Consider the following 20629-nt stretch of genomic DNA (forward strand, 5'->3'; position numbering starts at 1 on the left):
TTGGGTGCAAATAAATAGGAAAATATTACTATCGGGCGTAGAATTGGAGATTTTAGAGTGACAGACTAAAATCCCCAATTCGGTCCTATTGTTTGGGAGTTGATGTGTAGATGTTAGCCGTCAGGTGAGGGGAACGTGGGAGATCCGAAGTGAGAGCCGGTATCCTCCCAGTCTAGCCGCAAAATCAGTAATCAAGTATAGGATTAGTCAATGTTTTTTATGCCTGTACTAAAGGGTAAAGAATAGGTATGCTCCTATTTGGCACAATATAAATTAAACTAATTCATTTTATCCATTCACTACAATTTCTTGGCAAGGAGAATGATGCTTTCTTATATACTGAATATCACAATTAAACGTTATTTTCTATAATTAGTTATTATCCAAATTATCTACTTATTTCAATTGTCTATTATTGACAGATAAGCAACTTGAACATCGTTGTAGTTGAAGTATTACTTTTTATTAAATATTAGTCCGTAGTATTCTATTTCTCCCTGTGGGATCGATATCTAGGACTCTATTAGAGCCCTATATTACTTGAGTGATACATATACTTGCGTTGACAAATTCGACTTTAACATTATTGAATATTATATCTATACATCTTTATTAAATCAAACATATATATATAAAGTCGCAGTCAAGTTTTTGGCATCATTGCTGGAATTTAAATCTTCTAGTAGCATCATCAAATTCTTGTAATTGTTGATTTACAAAAAAGGTCGGTCAAATATAGGTTAAGACGCGTTACAAAAATTTCTCAAAATTATTTTGGATTCATATTGGGAAAATTTACTATGGAAGCTATACATTTACTTAGAGCTTTGATGGAGAAGTACATAGAGAGTAAGGTGGATTTGTATATGATTTTTGTTGACTTAAAAAAAAACTTAAAAGTTCCAAGATAAATATGTGTTGTTATTGCTTATATTCAAGTCATTAAAGATATAAATGATATAGTTGTTATTTGTTTGATCAAAGAAATGATTGATCAAGTATTTTCCTATTTTAGTTGGATTATATTAGGGATCAACTTTAAGCCCTTATCTTTTTAATGTAAAATTTATATGTTCTTATTAGACATTTATATGAGGATGTAAATCGATGTATGCTTTTCATTATTAATATCAGTGGATAAGATAAGAGAGAGAGAGAGAGTTCAAGAAAAATTTGAATTATGGAGGTCTACTTTAGAGTCTAAAGGGTTCTGTTTGAGTAGATCTAAAATTGATATGTTGAATTTAATTTTAGTAGCAGTAGACCGAGTGGTGGGGTTATAATAATGGGTGATCAAGCCATTAAAATGATTGGATAAATATGCCTAACAAATCTCAACCTTGGCAAATATCTAGCCTCTTAGGAGAAATACATCATGGAGTTTCTTATGACAAATCTCCACCTTGGCGGATATCCAGCCCTTAGGAGAAATACATATGCCTAACAAATCTCCACCTTAGCGAATATCCAACCCCTTAGGAGAAATACATATGCCTAACAAATCTCCACATTCGCGAATATCCAGCCTCTTAGGAGAAAATACATCATGGAGTTTCTTATGCACCAATGTAGGTTGGGTCACCATGCTTCCATTGCTCCCTCACTTTTCAAGAAGTTCAAGCGATGCAAGAACTTGTAGACACTCCTCTTCAATTCTAAGAGACATCTCTTCATTCCAAGAGATTCCAAATTCTGGTATTATGAGCCATACCGAACAAATCTTCATCTTGGAAAATATCCAGCCCCTTAGGAAAATACAAATACCCAACAAATCTCCACCTTTGCGAATATCCAACCCCTTAAGAGAAATATATATGCCTAACAAATCTAGAAGAACACAGAAGAACACACAGAGATTCAGAGATTTACAAGGTTCAGCAAAGATGCCTACATCCTCGGGAGCAAAGCGACGACTTCATTTTCAATATTCAAAAAAGAGTACATAATACAAGATTCAACTCCCCTAGGGTTACAGAGAGGACATATATATAGTCCTATAGTATAATATGTAACTACTTAAATTACCTTTGTACCAAACCGCGGGGTGTTGCCCCTGCACCCCCAACCCACATAATGAAACTCCCACAATTAGATAGATCCTTCCGCTCCACTCCACTCGTGGGCTCCGCTCTGCTCCAGCATCTATCCCATTTATGGTATATGAGCCATACCTAACAAATTGCACCAATGTGAGTTGGGCCACAAATCCTTTTAAATAATCGATTAATTAAGATTCCCTTAATTAAGTTTTCCAGAAAAAAAGACTTTTCCATAGTTAAATTTTCCTTACTTAAACTTTCCATGAAATCATTTTCCTTAAACTTCCAAATAAATCTTCGCCTCTGCTTTACAGAAAAGCTCATTTTTCCTTCCAAAAAAGCTCTGTTTTCCTTCTTAGAAAAGCTCCGCCTTCCGAAAAGCTCCGCCTTCCGAAAAGCTCCGTCGTTTAGAAAAGCTCTGCCTCTGCTTTCCTTTTAGAAAAGCTCGGCCTCCGCTTCCTTTCAGAAAGAAAAATTTCCTTTCCCAAGTGCAGTAGCAGATTCCCTTTCTTTGCCTTTCTTGAGTCATGGAATATCTTTGGAATATATCGACGCTAAATTACCATTTCAGCGGACTTTCTTTTTCCTCGTGAATTTCCTTTTTTTTGCAGCCGCCCTTCCATTTCTGCAGCAAGAATATCTCCAGAAAAGCATCAAAGGAATAAAATAGGATTCTTTCAGCAAAGGAAAATCACCACAAAAGCAAAGGAAACAAATCGTATTCTGATCGCAGTCCCGCAAAAGAATAAAACCGGGCACCTCCGATTTTTACCTCCAAACTTCCAACAGCAAAGGGATCGATTTTCGTCTCCCAGCAAAGGGAATCAAATCCCTTCCAAATCGAAGGAATTTCCTTCTCCTTCTTCAAATTTGTCCAAAAAATAATTGAAATATTCCATCTGGTGGAGATGGAAGATTCATTGATTCTCTTCTGGCAAACAACCTGCAGCGAACCGCCTTCGGCTTCGCCTTTCCAAACTCCTGCGTTGGCGGAAACCTCCCGCGAACAATCCTTCGCGCCTCCATCTGCTAACTTCCCGCAAACGCCTTCAAATTTGCCTTCGCAAATCGGTCCTCCCGATCAATTTGCGCTCTTCGCGAACTCCTCGCTGCCTGCTCCAACAATCTACCGCGAACCTCTGAAGTTCTTCGCCGAATCATTGAAGCCCCGAAATTCATTGAACTCCTCTGCTCTAGCTGCCAAATATCCTCTGCCAAAATCTTCCTTAATCTTGAGCCGCCAAAATTTTTCTTCCCTGCTTTTGAACCAGACTCTGATACCACCTGTTGAGAAATTAGGGCGACGAAAAATAGGAATCGATAGAAAGCCAGAAGAACACACAGAGATTTACGAGGTTCAGCAAAGATGCCTACATCCTCGGGAGCTGAGCGACAACTTCTTTCAATATTCAGAAAAGAATACATGATACAAGATTCAGAATCACCAAAGGCTCAGAGGCAAACCTAGGGTTACAAACAGGACATATATATAACCCTATAGTACAATATGTAATTTCTTAAATTACCCCTGCACCAAATCGCGGGTTTTTGCCCCCTCCCCCCAATTGGACAGATCCTTTCGCTTCACTCTGCTCCGCTCCAGCATATGTCTCAGTTGTTGTAAAAAATGACGATAATAAAGTGAAAAATCGGATCGAGAAAAATTGTAAAACAAAAACACAATGGAAACACACATATTTATGTGGTTGGGCAAATTGCATACTTCCACAGAGCTACAAAGGATTTTATTAGCTAGAGAAATTACACCCTTCGATCACCTCGATGATTGCAAGAAAGAACAATCTCTCTTTCTCCTCTCTCCTCTCCTTCTCTCTCTTTACCCGAGAGCTTCAAACCGAAGCACGCCATAAGAAGAACTTGGAGGCTACTAATGCTGAAGAGAGATGCCTGTGAAACCAAATGCCAAGAGAGATTACAAGGAGAGCTAGCATACTTATTTATTAATTCCATCATGTCATTAGGCTCATTAAAAAATTAATCAAATAATTAATGAAGCCAATTAATTATGTCATTTTCTCTCATGTAGCAAATCATAGAAGGAATTAAGAGCAGTTAATTTAGTAATTAATTTTGAGTATTAAATCCAATTTGCTACATTTGTTAGGTATGACTCTGATACCATTTGTTGAGAAATTATGACGAAGAAAAATAGGAATCGACACAAATCCAGAAGAACACACAGAAATTTATGAGGTTCAACAAAGATGCCTACATCCTCGAGAGCAGAGTGACGACTTCCTTCTCAATATTCAGAAAAGAGTACAAAATACAAGATTCAGCTCCTCTAGGGTTACAAACATGACATATATATAACCCTATAGTACAATATGTAATTACTTAAATTACCCCTGTACCAAACCGCAGGACGTTGCCCCCGCACCCCTAACCAACATAATGAAACTCCCCCGATTGGACAGATCCTTCCACTTCACTCCGCTCCAGAATCTGTCCCATTTATGATATATGAGCCATACCTAACTAGTAGAATTCAAGTTGAATGGTTAAATTGGAGCAATGCATCAGACCTATTGCAAGATTCAAAAATCATTGCTTAGACTTAAAGGACAAATTTATGATATGCTAGTGAACCTACAATGCTTTATGACACGGAATGTTGGTCTATAAAAGAGAAACATAAAATTAAGTTAAGTGTTGCTGAAATGAGGATGCTAAGGTGTATGAGTGGATTTGCACTTAGGTGTTGTGTGGCAACATATGAGATTTATAATATTAAGTTTTAGTAAATCCCATAAATCCGGATTTAATAAATCTTGAATGGGTTAATTTTGGAAAATTGTCTGGTAACAAATATTCTAAATTTTGTAAATCTAGTAAAATTATTTGGCAATTTCTACTTGAATTTAAGAATTTGTTATGGTTGTTGGAGAGACTCGGAAGCCGCAAAGTTAAATCCTAGCCACACGAAGCTAAATCCACCGGTTGGTAGGATTTAGTAAATCCGGGACTTACAGCTGAAATTTGTGGAATCCAAATTTGTGGCATCAAGCTATTTTGTCCAAAATAGCTGTTTAGCGGGATTCTACTTAAATCTGCATAAATCCAGGGTTCAATTCATTGCCAAATAGTCTCTTAGGGTATGTTTGTCGTGACAGCAACTTTTTAAAAAGGTGGTTGTAAAGATGTGGTGGAGAAATCAACTTCGTAGAAAGCAGTTTCCTAAACAGAGTTGTGGTGACAGTTTGGAATGCAAACTTGGCAACTATCCCGAGCAAATCTGTGAAAAGGTTAGAGTAGCTCCACTGACATACAAGATTAGAGAGAGTCATCTTCAATGCTTTGGTCACATTAAACGTTAGACCATCTCATGACTCACCTAGTTGAGTAGATATTTTACATTTGACCTGTGTTAATAAAGGTAGATGTATACCTAAAAAAACTTGAACATGTTGTACAAAAAATGATGTTAATTTATTAGAATTAAATAAAAATACATCTCTCATTAAGAAACAATGGAGAAAAATGATTGATGTTGCTGACCCCACTTTGTGGGATAAAGTCATGTAATTAGTATTACATTAAAAATATCATTATTTTATATTTTAAAAAAAATATATATTTTTAAGGGTAAAGTATCATATATGTAAAAATTAAAAAGGTGCAACTTACGTCTATATTTCATGAGATTTTATAGAATAACCGAAGCCAAATTCTGAAGTGTGAACTTGTGGTTGGTCGACCGGCGATCTGGCAATGGGCGGAGACGGGAATCTCCTGCGAGTTCTGTGCTCTAGGAGGACCCTGCTCTCCCCGAGGGAGAATGGTCTTCGGTGGCTGATCGGAGCTCCACTCTTCCTCCCATCTTTCAACGTTGTTTCCTCCTTCCGATGTATCCACTACCTACATGGCGATCCTTGCTCCCCGGATTTTACCCACGAAGCAGGTCACTCCCCTCTCGGCCCTTGCTATTCTCTATCCTGAGTTCATGCTTTCATCCGCTTAGGGACGACATACTGAAATATTGTTCACTAGTTGAATCAACATTTGGAAATGAAATTTACAGATCGAATTTGAGGAAGATGTAATTTTGCAATTTAGAAGTCTACTCGTGTCTTTTGGGAAGTTTGAATTTTATTGTCCTTATTTAACTTCGCCAAACTTCAACAGTTAGTTGTTTGCATGCCATTGAAACTGGGCCAATTTCACTGCAAGGTTCTGAAAGATTATAAAACGTTAATTAAAGGGCCTAAGTGAGAGAAAGATCAAGTTCCATAAATGTTGTAAGGTGGCAATGTGGAAACAAAGGATTTGCAATTGAGTCAGAGTTCTATTTTTTGAATTGTTCTGACTTGTGGTTGTCATATTATGATAAGCTTTTTTTAAGGGCATTTGATCACTTTTGCAATGGTCCTCGAGCCAAGAAATCTTGTCTGTGTTGAAGAAAGGTGTGCTTAGGAATCTGTTAAGGAAGAAAAAAAGAAAAAAAAAGCTAAGTGTCATTGGAGAAAATGTATGTTGCATGTTTCCAACGCATTCAGTTTCCAAATTTGCTTTAAGGGTTACTCAGTTTGGCATATTGACAATAGAACGATGCTGTAGCACCTAGTACAAATATTTGTCTTTAATGGCAGAAGTTTGAGATCTTAGTTGAGATTTGGGATGGAAATAAGTCCACTCGAGCTCGATTCACCATCAACTTGAGCTTGGTTAATTAATTGAGCTCAAGCTTGAATCTACAAATTTGAGCCAGCTCATGAGTTGACTTGTTTATTATAAAAGTAAATAATATTAATTTAAGCTAATGCTATAATAAAATGATAAATAGAATGAGTAATCAAACGATAAATAATAATAAAATATTTGTTATAAAATATTAAATATCATTTTTCAAACATTTTTAATAATTTAAAGACAAAATCTTGAAGTTTAATATATTTTGAGTGTATAGTATATTAATATTTTTTAAACGAGATGATTCATGATCTAACGAGTCGAGTCAGGGTTGATTCATGATCTAACGAGTCGAGTCAGGGTTGGCTTGAGCTTGACTTGTTCGCTCATTGAGCTCAGCTCTCGAGACACTTATTGGGCTGAGCCCGAGCTAGCTCATGAATCGGCTTCACTCACTTACACCTCTAGTTGAGATGTTTGTGTTTATAAGATTTTTTTGAAAGTGCTTTAAGTGAGTAGGAAATCTTTTGTAGGTTTATGTAGCAAATCCATATAACTGATTCCAAACCTCAAAAAACTTATTTAGCTTTTGTACATTTCTAAATGATTTTCTTAACATGTCCATACCCTACACAACCTGAGAAACTTTTCTCATTTTTCTGAACACAAAATATACATAACTCAACTACTCCAAAAACCATCTTTGATAGTCAATCGGTATGAACCTTATTTAGGAAAATCCCCTTCTCATTGCTTTTATATCAAGGAATGAAGTCTAATCGTGCAATAACTATACCATCATAATATTTTGGCAATCAATATTCACCGGCTAGTTATCTTTAGTTCACATTTTCTTGGCATAAACTATCAATATTATTGCTTTATCAGTTATTTTTGAAAAGCCAGTATTCTATGTATTTGAATCTGTTTTTGACTGACTTAATTTCAAATAAAAAGTTGTTTAAATATCATTGAGTATATGCCATCGTTGAGAATAGGAGAACCATGCTTTATGATGGGGATATTCACTTTCTTTTTTGACACAAATATCCAAATTTACATATTTTTTATTTTTCAATTTGTCTGTCCTTTCTCCTCTTTCTTTTTTATCTTTTATTTGCCCAAATTTTTTGTTGGCCAATGGTAAAGCAAAAAAAGATCAAAGATGGAAAGATTATGTGTTGATAGAAGAAAAGACTTTAGGGTACTTTCGGTCTTTAGTTTCTTATTCCTATTTTTTGATATATCATTAAATAACCTTTTATCTTTTTGCTTTTCTAATTTTAGTATATGTAAAGGTAAATAATTAAAATAGCGTATAAGTTTTTTTAATTTGATTCTTTATAACATGAATTTGGGCTATGAACTATGCTTAAAAACTTTTATGTTTGAATTTTATGTTTGAAGCTTTTTGTTCATTAAACTCGTGTTAGAATGTTTGAAGAAAGTTTGATGATTCTTTCCCATATATTATGCAACAAAACTTATTTTTTATGAAAATATAATCCATTTTTTATTGCTTAACATGTACCCATCAAGAATATCGAAACTTTGTTATATAAGGAACTTGAGTACATATAGTTGCATGGGCTGTTGATTTAGCAGGAAGCACTTTCTATCATTACTAGGACAACCTAGTTCAATTCCCAAATTAGCCCTAAAGTATCTTGAATACCTTATCTGTAGTAGGGACCCTGAAGGTTGGGACATGGGTTTTTGCTGCTTTTTTGCTATGCACCCTTGTAGGTGCATTGGGTGTTGGGTCATGGATTTCAGCCATTTTATGGTGATGTCTTGTGATGGAGACCATAATTACCGTGACTGGGTAAAAACTGATGCTTCTCCATGTGTCAAAGCAATGGTTTGAAACTGACCCCAAAGGCCAAGTTTGTGTAGGTTTCAGTCAAATCCCAAAGCTATTATTAGGTTTTCTTTATGATTTTCGGTAAGAATGGTATTACTTGCTACAATGCTATGGCTTTCAAGCTTTCATTATTTCTATAGTACCATACATTTGCTTTTGATGCCATATTCGATAGCTTGTTACATGTCTACTCAATTTGTCTTAGTATAACAGGTTTTGCTTGACTTGTAGAAGGTGCACAATCAGTGGACCTATTCACTTCACTTAACCAACACATCACAAGGCTTTTCAGCTCATCACCTCGTTCTGCATTTCTCACTTTAAAGTAAATAGAACCCCCTGAAATTCACTTTGCATGCTGTTCTTTATAACCAAACTACATCATATCATAGTAATCTCTAAGGATGTTTTTAAAATCTGTGTCCTCTTCTGTTGTATTCAGTCTGGTGTCACACACACAGACAAGCAACTTTCTATTTTAGTTCAACTCGTACTTTTTTACTTTTTTAATTGAATCTTTATAGTATGCTTTTTCTTATTTATGGACCTCCATGCTTTTTGTTTTTATTTCTTATTCTATCAGTTAGTTTATTTTGTACTTATTTGATCTTTACATTGATGGGATTTCAACATATATCTACCTATGATTGTTTAAGACAGATGATATCAGGACATTACTTATAAGAGGGTTTGATATAGTTGGAGCACTATTGATTAACGATGGAGACTTGGAGTTTAATGCTAGAAAGGCAGCAGAAGCTTCCTGTATGATTAGGAACTATCTTTCAGTAAATGCTGAACATCAGTATGTAATTGGAGCAGCTGCTGATTTAAGTAGTGATACAATTCAGTTTTTCAAATATGAAATGGAAAATTTTAAACATGTTGAATCATTAAGGACCATCTTATTTGAAACCAATCCTGAGAAGCTTGTCTGGGAGAAAGGTTGCCTTATTAGATGCGAGTTGGCTCTAAAGGTTCCCATTTATGCTCCTGAAAAAATAACATCAGGTATATGCTTTGTTTTTAGAATTTTGTTATTTGGAACAAGCACAGTCTAACTTTCTTTCTCTTCCTTATTTCCTTTTATATTACGTACTGCATTGATTGCTTTCCTCGTATACAAGAAAAATGCACCACTTCATGCTTGTAACTTCATTTAATAGAAGGCATACATTGAATTTTTATCAAAGCAATGCTTATTTAAATGGTTCAACAAAATGTAACTTTATATCTTTGTCTGTCGTGTACTTACAAATTGTCTTCGATGCTCATGTTTCTTGTTTTCCTCTAAGGTCTTAGCAGCTTTTACTACATCTCCATTATCTTACATGGAAATAAACTTTGGACTCAAACTTTCCGCCTCTTCTCTATGGAAATCCATTTAGAGAGGTTTTACCAAATTAACATAACTTTCTGTTATCTAAATTGTTAGGCAACATCTTTTTTTTCAGTTTTCAAACTGTCTCACGTGTGTAGGATCTGTAGAATGTTTAGATTAGTTAATTACCTTAGTTTTGTTTTTTTGCTTTGTTGGTTAGAAAAATGATATCCTGACTGACCTAAAAGATTTGTACTCACTGAAATTATCATTAGATACATAGCACGTATCTACAATCGGCCAGAAGTCGATTGTTGACGCACATGAAAATTTGCTCACAAAATAATATCAAAATATTCACATAAGAAGACAAAATTTTAGATATTTCAAGAGTTTGACAAATTCCAAGGCCTTTTTTAACTCTGTAATTTTAAATTCATGCAAGTTGGGTAAAATTTGATCAAATAGCAAAAATTGGATATTTTTAAGTTATATGCATACGCCACTAGACAAGTACCAAAATAACTTGAAACTCATACCTCACACAACTACAATGCATCACACAATAACAACATAATAAATGTATTGAAATACATGATAATTCATCTTGCAAGTGCATTGTTGTCATGACTTAACCCCAGGCCTAGAATTAACCAAAGCGAGAATGGACAGTCAAACGGTGAAATGTAAATATTTTTTCTATCACTAGGAATTTACAATACAACTATTAATTGAAAGAGTCACTAAAGAAAATAATTTAATTAACAAATAAAAATTACATTTCAGGTTGCTCATTTCACATTCTGTATATATTATCTTTTATAGTATTCATTTTATTTAAAAGTATAATTCTGAAAGAAAATGAAAATAACATAACGATTTATTTAAGATAACCCAGAGCAATTATACTTCTAAACTATAGTAATTCAAGGAAAAAGTGAAAATATATATGTTGGTCTTTTCCATTAATTTAAAAAAAAATCATATAATAATCTATATAATATATTCATGATATTTGCTCATGGTAATAAACTATAATTTTACATGCTTTAATTTTAGTATATATCATACTCTTAACTCTTATATATGTTCAGGAGCACCGTATAAACATAACCAAATGCACCCTTAACCGAAACATAATCCGTTGACACAACGGTTAGTTGAATATTTATACTATTGTCTGATTTGGAAATGTACCTACTCACCTCTGGATGATACTCTTTCATCGGCATAGCGATTAGAGATCTAAATTTCACAATTGTCTAAGATAGTAGAATGCATATTCACCCCTTGACATGTATTCTTCCATCGATACAGTAGTTAGTGATCTAAATTTCATAATTGTTTGTAGTGGCAGGAAAATATATATGCACATGAGTATGTTAAAGTCATGGATAATGTTGTTAGTCTTACTCGATTAATCCTTTAAGCTAATCACACTTACTCATTGGATAATGCTGTTAGTCTCACTCGATTAATCCTATCCTTCTCGTAGATGAGATTGAATCTCCACCCAACCAGTCGGATCCTTCTTCTTAAGTAGACTTGAGTTGATCACATAGAGTTCACATTTAGTGAATTTGATTCTTTTCATCATAAGGAGTGGAGCTAATGAAATAGTTGCCTTTATAATATTCAAATAACAAACATTGGTTAATTTGTAAATTTGAATTATATAAGTAGTTTGTACCTCAATGATGGTTATATCAAAAGCAAATCTAAATAAGAGGGTACTCTATTTTTAAAATTCCTCAAAGTTTAATAAAAATTATTTTGGGTTTAAATCCCATTAAAAATTTAAGAAATTATTAAATTTTAATATCTATGATCTTCAAAGTGAAATGCACCACTCTAAATCGGAGCAAAATTCATCCATCATTCACAACAATTTATCGATGATGATAAATTTAAGATTAATTTGAGCTCACAAAAAACCAATATTATATTAACTATATCTTTATGTTTACTCTCAAACTAATACGCGCTAATAAGAATGTGGTCCGAGTTTTTTCTCCATGTGTTTTGGCTAAAAAATGACTTCATAAAAATAGTGGTTATGGCTAGAGCTCTTTGGCTGGGTCATTTTATCGCAAAAAGTCATCATTATATTATAATTACAACTATAGCCCATGATTCATGACAACTCAGAATGATGAAACCATAAGAACTTAATTGAGTTCATTCATTCCCTGCACCATCCTCTATAAGGCTTATATAGATAAATTTTACTATTCTAAAACTTTGAATTGCTGCACTATATACTAATTCTAAATACTTATTATCTAAAGGACTAAACTTAATTGGAAGTTTTTTCTTATCATTAGGAGGATAATTAATCATAGGTGCATGTACTTATGGGAAACCTTTAATAAGCTCTTAAAGTCATCACAAAGTGAGGGGGAAATCTAAGTAGTTTTTTATCTACAATCCAATCTGTCTTCCAAAAATTTGACCAAAATGCAACAGGTTCTCTCATGAGAGGTTAGGGTACCAATTTTTGGTTCCCACACTAAACTTTTGAGCTAACTTGAGCATTGATAATTATGTATATGACTAGTTTAGTGAATAAATTATAGATCAATACATTTTTTTAACTATGAATAAAAGGTAATTATAAAAAGTGAGTGTATTTGATGCTGGTGCTATTTTTCGCCGAGACGGGTGGGATTCAATGGAAGGGGCAGGATTTTCTCCCTTGGAGATCCCATAATGGGATTTTTACCATCTGGAGCCAGTTTTGGGTCTTGTGGGTCTTATATCTAGCTTTTATTTACTTAGAATTATGGTTAATTTATGTCTTAGTACAATTATGTTATTTGAGAACTTAATTTAAACACTTTTGCTTTGGTTTATACTATTTGGAGACATTTTTCCTTGGTTTCTTCTATTTTAGAGTGTTTAGCCTATTCTTCTTCATGTGATGAGTCAGTATCTTAAAGGTATGGGTGGTAGAACCTTCTGACTCTTGTACACTTCCGCCATAATCATCGATCACAGTTCTCTTTTTTTTTTCTTTAGGACAGAAGCAACTTACATATTTTTTTACCTTCCAATTTCCATTGACTTTACATTTCTCATTTTGCTGTTTCTCTTTTTAGGAATCCTAACAAAATGTCATTTTGTATGAGAGCTAAATCTTAGATCCGGTTCTTGGGAATTAGTCTGTGAGGGCCCCAATTCATTTGTCGTATCTGCTTTGATTGGACACAGGAAGGATGGTTCATGAAATAAGCACCATGATATTAGTAGAGTAGTGGTCAAGATTATCATTAAGTGCTGGTTCCTCATTCTGAGATTGAATAACTTATTGGATCAATTGCATGGAGCTAGCATATTCTTAAAGATAAATTTGAACAATGGATATCACTAGATTTGGATGATGCTAAAAGATTAGTGGAAGACCACATCAATAAAAGAAATGGATGATATGAGTTGATGGTCATGCCATTTGGCTTGTTCAACGCCTTGACAGTACCTTTATGAGACTGATGAATCAGGTTTTCTAAGTTTTTATTCGAAAGTTCATTGCTGTGTATTTTGACAACATTCTGATGTACAACTATTCAGAGGGGAGGGTTAGCAACACCTATGACGAGTTTTAGGAGTTTTGAACACCCAAAAGAACTCACCCTCACTTCCTCTCTTAGATATGGTGGAGAGAATGTAAGGTTTGATGGAGGAAATCAAACATAAGAATGGTAAAAGGAAGAAGAAGAATATAGCTCTCTCTCTAGCTCTCCCTCAGCTCTAGAAAGAAAATCCCTAGACCAAAATGAGCTCTCCTCAGCCTGTTTTTAGATTGGCCTATTAGCACACCATGAAAAAAATGAAAATGGAGGGAATTTTCCCTCCAAATCATAAAATAATCTCCCTTTTCCACATGACATTCATCCCTTGGCTTTATGGGTGGTGGATGCCACATGTAACACTCCTACTTGACCTCCCAAACTCATCATTGTCAATGGGAAAGCCGTCAAGAATGAGGGAATAAATGCTAAAAAATTTGGGCTAGTCAAAGTGTTGGCTTGGCGTGAACATGCCCGAAATTGGCGTGGTCACGCCTGGCTAAAGCTTAAACCCTTGTTTTTCTGAAGGTCGGCGTGACCACTCTCGAAATTGGCGTGGTCATGCCGGTGTTCTGGCATGGCTACACCACACTAGTGGCATAATTATGCTGTGCTTTCTGTCTTGAGCACGATTTGGGGTCATTTTTGCCGTGAACATGCCAGAACTGGGCGTGTCACACCAGGTCAAAAATTAGGGTTAGGCATTAGGAGCACGACGGAGGTTCCGGACGAGTTCCCTTGACTCTTGAAGGTCCTGTGCAGATGGGAAATGATCTATAATCGTCAAAGAAGGCTTACGGAAGTGCCGTAATACCAGAATATCCCCTCGAAGTAGCGGTCATCCCCGAACGACACAAAGTGGTTAATTCTCACCCGGTAGTGCCCGTGGGCGAGTTTTGTGACTCCAGTTGGCCATAAACGAGTCTGGATTGATGAATACGGTCTCTAATCATCAAGACGTGTGTTAAACATGATTCGAACATAGCCAACCCCATCCCACGGTGAATTGACTCTGGGGGCAAAATCAATACTGATCCCGATTTCGTGCTCATGGCACGAATCAGGAGGTCTAGATGGGTATCATTACTTCAGGTTTGTATGAATGGACACCAGCTCATTCTGAGTCATTCAAATGGACACCCTACCCTACACTCATGACATCAAAATTGATGCCAACAGTACTTCACCTATGACAATAAGTTCTATACTATAATGAACCCCTCAATAATTAGTCATTACTTGTTAGCAAATAAGTTCACTCTTTATACTAATCACGAGGTCTTGAGATTTTTGACAGAGCATATTGAAGGGTTCACATGCCTTCATGGTGAAATTTTTTTCTTCATTTTATTTTGTACTCAAACGTAAAATTGGTAGTCAGAATAATGTGGTTGATGTTCTAAGTCGTTGACTTTTGTTAATCACTACCATGTAGTTAAAGGTATTAGGGTTTGAAGTGTTGAAGGATGCCTCTGCCATTGACCAAGATTTCTAGGAGATTTGGGTTTGTTGCTAGATAGACCGTTTGATCAGATCTACATATTTGATGGTTGTTTGTTCAACCATAATAACTTAAATATTTCTAGAAATTCACTCTGAGAGCATTTTAAAGGAGTCTCATAATGGATGCATTGCATGACACTTTTGTTAGGACAATACTCTTTCTTTAGTGAAAGAGAATTTCTATTAGATTGGTTTGAGAAGTGGGGAGCCACGCTCGACAAGTGCTTGACATGGCATTTAGCCAAGACTCAAGGGCAGAATATATGTCTATACACTCCCCTTTTTGTTAGAGTTGCCCTGGTTGGACATGAGTGTGGTGTTTATTTTGGGTTGTTTCTCCAATAGAGCATATTCCATAGCTTGCCACAAAACGATAGCTATCATGTTTCATGGCGTATCGTAAACCATCACTTCAGACAGCGGTGCGAAAGTCCAGAGTCACTTTTGGAAGATCTTATGAGATGAACTTTGTACGAAGCTTCAGTTTAGTTCAGCGTCGCACTTATAGATAGATGGACAAGTAGAGTTTCCGAATCACATTTTGGAAATTCTAATCAGGTATAATTTGAGAAATAACATGTGACATTGAGATTTGGTTCTTCTTTAAGTTGAGTTTACTTATGACATGTTTACTATCCAGTCCAGTGGTTACAACCTTTTTGAGGTTGTATTCGGGCGGACTACTCTCACACTTTTGGGGCACACTTTTGGAGTTAGTGCCGATACTTTCAACTACTAAGCTTAGACCATATGTAAAAACTAGAGCCCTTGAGATACCGGCCCTACATAAACATGTATGGGAAGTAATTGTTAAGTAGAACACGAAATATCAAAAACATGCTAACAATTCTAGCAATGCTATGATCTTCACGGAAGGAAATTTGGTGTGGATCAAACTAAAGAAGAAGAGATTTAGTTCTTTTTGGGAAACTTATGCTTAGAGCTAATGGTCCATACATTGAGTTACCTGGAGATTACAACATTTATGTTATATTTAACATTGTTGACTTGTCACTGTACCATGAGTATCTACAATTTTTTATAGAAGAAGAAGACTAAGCCTCTACTGTTCGGCGAGAGTGATGTGGATGCTATGTCCTATCTAGACGGGCATGAATTGAAGGAAGAGATGAATTTTTTGTGCTATGAGCTCTCGTAACAAATTATTTTATGTATGGAGCCAAGTTTAGGTCTTGTAACCCTCATATCTAGGATTTATTTATATAGAGTTAGGGTTAATTTATATTTTAATATGAATATGCTATTTATAACTTGGCTTGAACAATTTTTCTTGGGTTTATATTATTTGATGGTTTTTTTCTCTTTTCTTCTCTTATTTTGGAGTGCTATAAACTATTCTTCAAGTGGTGTGTTTGTGAAGAGAGTAGGTGGTGGAACCTTCTGACGCCCTTACACTACCGTCCTCAATGCTGATTTCTTCCTCTGCTATATTTTCTCTAGGTCGGCTGTAAACATCAATTTTACTCATCCAATCTCCATTCACTTCACATATTCTTCTTCTTTTGCCATTCCAAAGTATCGGTAATTCCGATTCATAAATACCATCTTGGAATCCTAGAACTTTTCAGTATATTTTTGCAGAAATGAAAGCACATTATTTAAATTTCAAACATTTGATGTCCTATGTTAGTCTCTTGCTATATGAAATTACTTGCTTTGATTTTTGTTTCCTTCTCATCTCATTGTTGGTAGTCTTAAAGTATTGTATGTTATCTGTATCGACTTTAATAGTCATTTCTTTTGGTCATCATCTAGCCTATTAGCCATAGTAACTATTGGTAAAATTCTCAATTTAAGTTTGGACTGTATCGTATAAACATTCCAAAGTTGACGGTTGATCAATGGTTTCACAATTCAAGGTTTGAACACATCACACCAGTTTTTTATTAAGAGTTGCGAACCCTTTTCCGTTCTTGCAGAGATTATCATCATCATCTGCTAATCTGTCTTACTTAATCTGACCGTTCATAGATTTGTTTATTCTTAGCATTATTTCTTTAAATTTTTAAAAATATTTACGATTGATTTTCACTGTTATCAATCATCCTACATTAACATAGCTTAAAAATTCATCATACTGTAAAAGTTTACATTGGGGTATTTTACTATGCTTTACATCATGAAATAATGTTAAAACTTGAATAGCAGAAATATCATGAAATTACTTAAAGTTGGGATTATATAAAAATACTGTAACTTTACAAGCAACATCAGGTGCTAATGACTTACTCAATATGAATAAATTATATAAAAATTAGGTATATAAATTATTTGCTTTTTATTATAGTATGAGTATTTTTCCATTATTATAGGATTTACTTCGGAACACGTATTCTTATTTCTTTTTCCATGAGAACTTTTTTTTTCTTAAACAACCTAATAAAACACCAATCTCCTCAATAATAGAAATTCTTAAATTACAACTCAAAAAGTAAATTAATTAACTTCAAAATAATATTTTTATCTTAAAAAAATTTCTCCGCATTTAAACTACTTAGTTTGCAACTCAAAAAAAAAAAAAAAAAAAAACAAACAGATTTTTTACCTAAATCCATTGCTTACCCAAAAAAAAAAAAAAAAAAAAAACAAACAGATTTTTTACCTAAATCCATTGCTTTGTTTCCTTTTTCCTTTTTTCTTCTTCATTTCTTTTTTTTTTTGTCATCGTCTTTATCTTCCTTGTCTTCGCCGTCTTCTTCTTTTTCTCTTCTTGCCTTACTCGAGATCTCCTGCTGCTCCTCCATCTTCTTCTTCTAGGTGTTACGGAATTGGTAATTAAGGAAGAAATGGATAATTATATAGTGGCTTAGGTTAATTAATGTATAAGTAAATATATACAACTTAATTTAATAGCGTACAAATCTGAAAACATTTATGGCCTGCAACTACAGTATTCTAAATATGTGAACAATAATTTTAATAAAAAAATTTAGAAAGAAAATTGTAGTAAGAAATCAATTAATAATTGTTAATATATTTGTTTATTTATATATGTTTTTATATATCAAAAATATCAAAATGGAAGGTAGAATTTTATCAAGATGCTTTTGATCATTTTTTGGGACATATGAAAAAATTGGATATAATTTTTAGAAGAAATTGTCTTTATACTTCTATGAAATTTCGGGGTATTACATCAATTGCCTCATGCTCTCTGCTTGGAACAATGATTCCATCTCACAAATTACTAGGACAATCTGCAATTGTGAATTGTTATTAAGTCGGGTTTTAGACATAATTTTATTCTCATTGGTGGTGAAACACAAAAAATTCCCAGCTATTTGCCTGTATTGGACTTCTGTTCCACACGGGTTTAGGGTTTTTTGTCTTTTTGTAGGGCACAACATTAGCACTTGTCCAAGAATGCCTTGAAATTTCTCAACTTGTAATCTTACTTATTCAGCAAAGCTTGGCTTGGGATCCTTACCTAGAAATCCTTTATAACGCTTGTTAATTGTAAAAAAGTTTTTAGCTTTGCACAATGTTTTAAAAGGCGGAATCAGGATTTGAGGTTTTTTTTTTTGCAAGGCAAGGTGTGAGCTTCTAGGTAGATCAAGGCTTAAGCCTAAAAAAAAAAAAAGAATAAAATAAATAAATAAATAAATAAATAAAAACTCATAAAATTAAACATAATTCATAAATATGACATTTGAAAAACTACAAATCTTGATCATTACAACAAAAACAACAACAACAAAGCCTTAATCCCACTACATGGGGTCGGCTACATGATTCTTTTTCTCCATTGCGTCCTATTTAGTGTCATATTTTCATTTAGTTCTAATAAATTAAGATCATTTTTTATACAATAAGCCCAAGTCTTCCTAGTTTTATCTCTGCCTTTCTTAACATAAGTCGAATCTAAAACATCTACTCTCCTAATCGGATTAGCAGATGATCGACGTTTAATGTGATCGAACCATCTAAGGCGACTTTCTCCAATTTTGTCCTTCACAGGAGCTACACAAACCCTATCACGAATATATTCATTTCGCATTTTGACTCTAAGTGTAAAGCCACTCGTCCACCTAATTATTCTCATCTTGGCAACACTTAACTTAGTATTATGCTTCTGTTTTAAAGGCCAACATTGAACGCCATAGGGCAATGCAGGTCTCACCACCGTCCTCCACTTCAACCAATCAATTTGAACTCTACTATTAACATCTCCATCTATATAACCATCGCTTTGAACAACAGACCCGAGATATCTAAATCGTTCACACCTTTTAATAATTTGATCCATACAAATCTTGATCATTACAACAACAACAACAACAACAACAACAAAGCCTTAATCCCACTACGTGGGGTCGGCTACATGAATCCTTTTTCTCCATTGCGTCCTATTTAGTGTCATGTTTTCATTTAGTTCTAGTAAATTAAGATCATTTTTAATACAATAAGCCCAATTCTTCCTAGGTCTATCCTGACTTTCTTAACACAAGTCAAATCTAAAACATCTACTCTCCTAATCGGATCATCAGATGATCGACGTTTAATGTATCATTAAACTTACAAATTTAAATGTATCATTAAACTTACAAATTTAAATGCATCAATAGACTTCAATACTTTACTTAATAACACATGTATATAGTATTCCCAAATTATAAATATAAAGCAAAGTTAGAAATAAGATTGGAACATTAATCTCCATAGCGGTATTATCATCATTTTCATCATCTTTGGAAGATCAATCATATTTAGTAACTCTATCACCCTTGACTTCTATGTTATCATCATCTTCAAACTCTTCTTTAATCTCCACACCTTTTCTTTTACTCCCTACATCAATTAACATTGAATTTAATAAAATTTTAAATAAAATAATAAATTAGTAAGTAGTAATACAACTAAGTAATCAATTACCTTTAAACTTTTTGAAGCTCCAACCCCAATTTGCTTCTTTTTTTTAAATGGTTGTGAAGCAGAAGCTGCTCCAAATTCAATATTTTGCTGTCCCCTTGTCGGCCGTTTTATCGTTCAGCTTGACTTTCGTAGTTTGAAAAGGTGATGATTTTGGAATTTTGAAAATAATTTAAATATAAATATAACTTTTTTTTTAAAGAAGTAACATTTTAATTTTTAAAATAAGTGAGACCGAACGAGTCTCACATTTTCAAATAGTTTAGATGATTTAATACAATACTACAAGCAATACACTTATCCCGAAGAATAAATATATTACTTGTAATAGGGATTTAATCATCTAGACTAAACAATTTGTGACATCCGTTTTGATCTGCGAAATATTTTATAAAAAGGCCAACAAGTTCCCCTATCTAACATAAAAATTAGATAGGGTTTATTTTATCTGGGTTCCTGGTTCCCTATAGAGGCAAGCCCCTATAGTTAATTACATCTTAAATAATCGAAATCACTTAAGATAACTCTCGATTAAGATCAGGTGGTTTTGCTTTCAAGATTTCAAAGTTTAGGTTTTCACGGTTGGACATGGGAAAATCAAATGGAAATGACTCAAAATGTGAACAATTATTTAAGGAATTCAAATGAAAGAAAAGTAGGGGACATCACAGATCCAGGAGAAACCCCGGAGATGTCTCCAACTATCCTATCTTCGGCTTTATGTCTTTGAAGAGATAATTATTTGATGTTTCAATCCTGCAAATTATTTAAGATTTAGGACTTATGTTTGCACAAC

General features: G+C 34.2%; 1 protein-coding gene across 4 annotated transcripts in view; it reads left to right on the plus strand.

Annotated features, from left to right (window-relative positions):
* The first annotated feature begins 5706 nt into the window (after positions 1-5706).
* Positions 5707-20629, plus strand: part of LOC110019733 (probable Ufm1-specific protease) — a 53842-nt gene continuing 38919 nt past the window's right edge. For all 4 annotated transcript variants that reach the window (XM_020717524.1, XM_020717523.1, XM_020717525.1 and 1 more), the window contains exons 1-2: positions 5707-5961; positions 9214-9564. In XM_020717524.1, coding sequence (XP_020573183.1) covers positions 5772-5961; positions 9214-9564 — 541 coding nt within the window. In that variant the 5' untranslated portion in view covers positions 5707-5771. The remainder of the gene's footprint in view (positions 5962-9213; positions 9565-20629) is intronic.

This window comes from Phalaenopsis equestris, unplaced genomic scaffold (genome assembly GCF_001263595.1).
Source record: "Phalaenopsis equestris unplaced genomic scaffold, ASM126359v1 Scaffold000075, whole genome shotgun sequence".
In the NCBI taxonomy this organism is placed as follows: Eukaryota; Viridiplantae; Streptophyta; class Magnoliopsida; order Asparagales; family Orchidaceae; genus Phalaenopsis; species Phalaenopsis equestris.